This window comes from Ipomoea nil, unplaced genomic scaffold (assembly GCF_001879475.1).
Source record: "Ipomoea nil cultivar Tokyo-kokei standard unplaced genomic scaffold, Asagao_1.1 scaffold2219, whole genome shotgun sequence".
NCBI classification, from domain to species: Eukaryota; Viridiplantae; Streptophyta; class Magnoliopsida; order Solanales; family Convolvulaceae; genus Ipomoea; species Ipomoea nil.
The window spans coordinates 131048-135194 of NW_017618647.1; the positions used below are offsets into that span (position 1 = coordinate 131048).

Below are 4147 nucleotides of genomic sequence, written 5' to 3' on the forward strand. Positions count from 1 at the left end.
ATAACAATATATGAGCATGATGCAATCCACGTTTTCAAAACCCGGTTATATAGATAACATGAAAATAATTTCAAAGTTATGTAAGAAATTAAGACGTAGCAACACACACGAAAGCCCGGCCTCTCTCTCTCTCTATATATATATATATATAATTAGGTTCAAATGCAGTTCTTGCGCGCAGGTGAGGTTGTGCGGTGAGAGAAGAGCCATTGATCTTGCCGAAATCAACGTCCAAGATTAAAAATAATTAAAAAATTTGGTGTCAATTTAGTAAAATTTGCATCTAAGTCAAATTTAAGGTGAGTAGTTTTCCTTCTTAAGGTGCGTGATTTTTGTGCTTAAAGTGCGTGATTTTCCTTCTTATTGTTTTGACGTCGATTTGGTAAAAACCAACATTGTGTGTGCGCCGTTGAATGTTATTTTTGTTGTAGTGATCCTTCCTTCAATCCTTGAAGTTCCTCTTTTGATTTGATGACCACATACAGATGTGTTTATAAATAAATGCCCTTTTGATTTGATGACCACATACAGATGTGTTTACTTTACTAACAATCTGCAACAGTAGAGTTAATTTCAACACCTACGCATGTGGTGCAAACTGCACAAGGACGTGGTGCTTCATATCCTGGTTGGCATATGACCCGAGGACAAGACATAGGTCACACATCTTTGGTTGCTAGCATCTCCATAGAGCCCTATACAGTTGAGCCTACTTGTTATATACAAGTAGTCAAGTTCCTCGAATAGCGATATGCCATGGACCAAGAATTCAATGTCATGGTTCATAATTAGACTTGGTTATTAGTTCCTCGAACTCCATCTTAGAACGTCATTAGTTGCAAGTGTGTTGTTTTGTGTGAAATGCAAGGCATATGGGACCATTGATCGCCATAAGGCAAGCCATAGCTTGTGGCCAAAGGATTCAATCAAGTTGAAGGTGAAGACTACACTATCACTTCAAGTCCTATTATGATGCCCATTACTATTCGGCCAATGATCGCTCTTGTTGTGTATTTCATGGTTGGTTAATTCGAAAGTTGGATGTTCATAACGTCTTCCTGAATGATAATCTTGATGAATTGTTTACATGAAATAACCCCTTAGCTATGTTGATAAATACTTCCCTAATTATGTGTGCAAGTTTCGGCACTCCTTATATGGCCTAAATAAAGCAAGTATCTCGTGTTTAGGTCAAATGTTTGCATGATCATCTCCTTGCCATTGGTTTTCGAGCATCCAAGACGAATGTCTCTTTGTTCATCTATTCGGCTAATGGTGACTTTATATATCAGTTTGTGTATGTTGATAATATTTTAATTATTGGCAATAAGCGTGTGCTCTTAAATTCTATTATCTCCAAGCTTGTAGACACCTTCAAGATTCGAGATCTTGGAGACCTGAATTATTTATTTATTTATTTATTTTTGACTTTGAGGTCTTAAGTGACTAGACAGACATTATGCACCATGTGGGTATGCGTAATTGTACACCCACAGAAACACCTATTGCAACTTCAACATCTATTTCAACCACTGATGTAAAAATCAAGCATAGGCTCCACTCGACCGTAGCAAGTTACCATTTAGGCGCCACCTAGTCGGTTGGCCGATTAGGTGCCTAACTTGACCGAGTCAACTGAGTTAACTCGATTGACTCGACTGGTTTTTTTTATTGTTTTTTTTTTTTTAATTTTAGAGTCATGTGTAATAATTTTTTTATTTTTGTGCGTGTGTGTGTTTAATGTATTACACACACGCACAACCTTTTTTTTTTTTTTTTTTTTTTTTTTTTTTTTTTTTGTGTTTTCCGCCTAGGCAGGCCTAGGTGCTAGGTGAGCCTTTAGCTCCCAACTAGTGCTTAGCGTATTTTGCAACCTTGATTTCAGCCACAGGTGCCTTGTTTGTTGATCTTACCCTTTTATCGTCAATTGGTAGGTGCCTTGCAATATCTTACTTGGACTCAACCTAATATCAATTTTGCAATTAATAAACTATATAAACATATGCACGCTCCTACTGAAGATCATTTGACTTTTAATGAAGAGATTGTTTCGATATGTTACTGATACAAAAAGCAAACAAAATAATTAATTTGGACACCTTTTACACACCCAACCAGCACGTGCAAAAAAAAAAAAAAAAAAAAAAAAAAAAAAAGGTTTCTTGCAAAATGTGTTTTTCTCTTCTCTCTACTCTCACCTCCACTTAAGCTAAAAGTCAGAAAAATCCTCACTAAAATGCACTAATGGAGATGCTCTTATGCACTAATGGAGATGCTCTTAGAATACCAATGTTGAGGTTTCTTGCTCGTTATCAATACAATAGACTGATTGGTACAAGTATTCTGTTCAGCATGACATACATGCCAGAATCACTTTTTCAACAGGCAGGATATAACCACAACACCCTACAGACACCATCTTTAATTACTTCTCATGGTAAAAGTGAAACATTTTGAAACTAAGGATAGACTTTGCTGGGGAGAACCCATTTCTTGGGTATACCAGATATGGTGACTACTCCCAGAATATCAGAAACTATGGCCATCCAGATTTATAAAGGATGTTCATCAGATAGCATCAAAGGTGACAGTTTGGGTTTCCATGTTATAATCTAGCAGAACCAAGATAATTACCAAAACATTTAGTTGACAATTTTCCAACAAGCAGTTACCTCTTTTAAGGAATACATAGATAATTCATTCTATATCAATGCACAACTTCTTTCTTCAGAATTGCAGTCAATCTGATTCATCCTCTTTGCCACTGTCATCATAATCTTCATCACTTACGTCAAACTCTTTGTCACTAAAAATCCGATCAAGTTGAGGATGGCTCCGAATATCTTTCATCAGCTCCTCATCTGCCTCTTCACTTTTCCCACTCAACTTCCTCTTCAATATGACCTCAAATATTTCGGGAATTGCTTCCCCATCTCCTTCAATTAGCCTCTCTATCCTCTTCTTCAATGCTGCAATAGATCAAAATACATTCTCAGTCCTCTCTCAGGGCAATCAAACTATAAAATCTCATCACCATTAAGTAAAGATGCAATACATTCTCAATGATCTGTTCTTATTCTTTAAACTATCATAACCACTTGATCCCATCCATATTCAGCTGCAATACAACAAGTATGGGGAAAGCAAAGCAAACACTATACATTCATCATAAGAATTGGTCATTCACTACAACAGTAATTTCTACAATTGGTATCATTCACTACGTCTTAGATACACACACACAAGTTTAGAATCTTGGAAGAATTTAATGTCATTCAGAGCATAATAAGACTACTAAAATTTCTCATAAACATTTATTCCTACTCATCTCTCTATCTTCTTCTTCAATGCTGCAACAGAAACAAAATATAGTCTCCTCTCTCTCAGGGAAAAAATAAAATAAAATAAAAAATAAAAAATAAAAAATAAAAAAAGTATTTCAGGAAACACTACAATGAAGTCACCTTCAGATAGAATAAATGTCCACTTTTACTCACTCCCATTCTTTTTAAAGTTACAAAATCAATCACCAACAATCACAAGTAAATTAAACGAAAAAAAAAAAAAAAGTCAGAAACAGAATCAGAAAAGCTCGATCATTTCTTATAATTTGTAAAAGTAACCTTCATTGCTGAGGTCTTGGGAATCATTACAGTCGGTGTCAGCCACCCTTTCGAATTGCTCCGGCTCTAACTCAGGAATCGGGCAATTAGGGTTAGGATTTTCGGAGGTGAAAAACCGATAGTGCATCAAAATTGAAGAGGGTGGAGGTCGTAGTGACGGGAAGCGTATAGGGGTTTGATTGGTGGGCAAAATGGGGTAAACATTGCGAGAGCAGAGTGAAATCGCTCTTGAGATTGAACGTTTCATTTTCGAATCTCTGGTCGTTAGGGTTTTAGGACTTGGGAGGATTTTTTAGTTTTATGGAAGAAAAATTAATTAATTAAGGGATAAGTGTATTTTTGAATTATTCATGAAAGTGGAATTAAGTCATCAAACTAAAAAAAAAAAAAGTTTGAATTAAATATCTGAACTTAGAAAATAAGTGTAATTATCCTCATTTGACATGTTATTATAGTTAATTTTCAAGTTAAAGATAATTAAAATGTCATATCAATATGTTTTGATGACTTGGATGCCCAACAAC

General features: G+C 35.5%; 1 protein-coding gene across 1 annotated transcript; it reads right to left on the reverse strand.

The window, feature by feature from the left end:
• Positions 1 to 2529: 2529 nt before the first annotated feature.
• On the reverse strand, positions 2530 to 3918 carry LOC109150196. Its single transcript, XM_019298111.1, has 2 exons — positions 3624 to 3918; positions 2530 to 2969 (listed from the first exon to the last, which is right to left on the reverse strand). The coding sequence occupies exons 1-2, from the start codon at positions 3868 to 3870 to the stop codon at positions 2740 to 2742; spliced, it is 477 nt and encodes a 158-aa protein (XP_019153656.1). The 5' UTR covers positions 3871 to 3918; the 3' UTR covers positions 2530 to 2739.
• Positions 3919 to 4147: the final 229 nt, after the last annotated feature.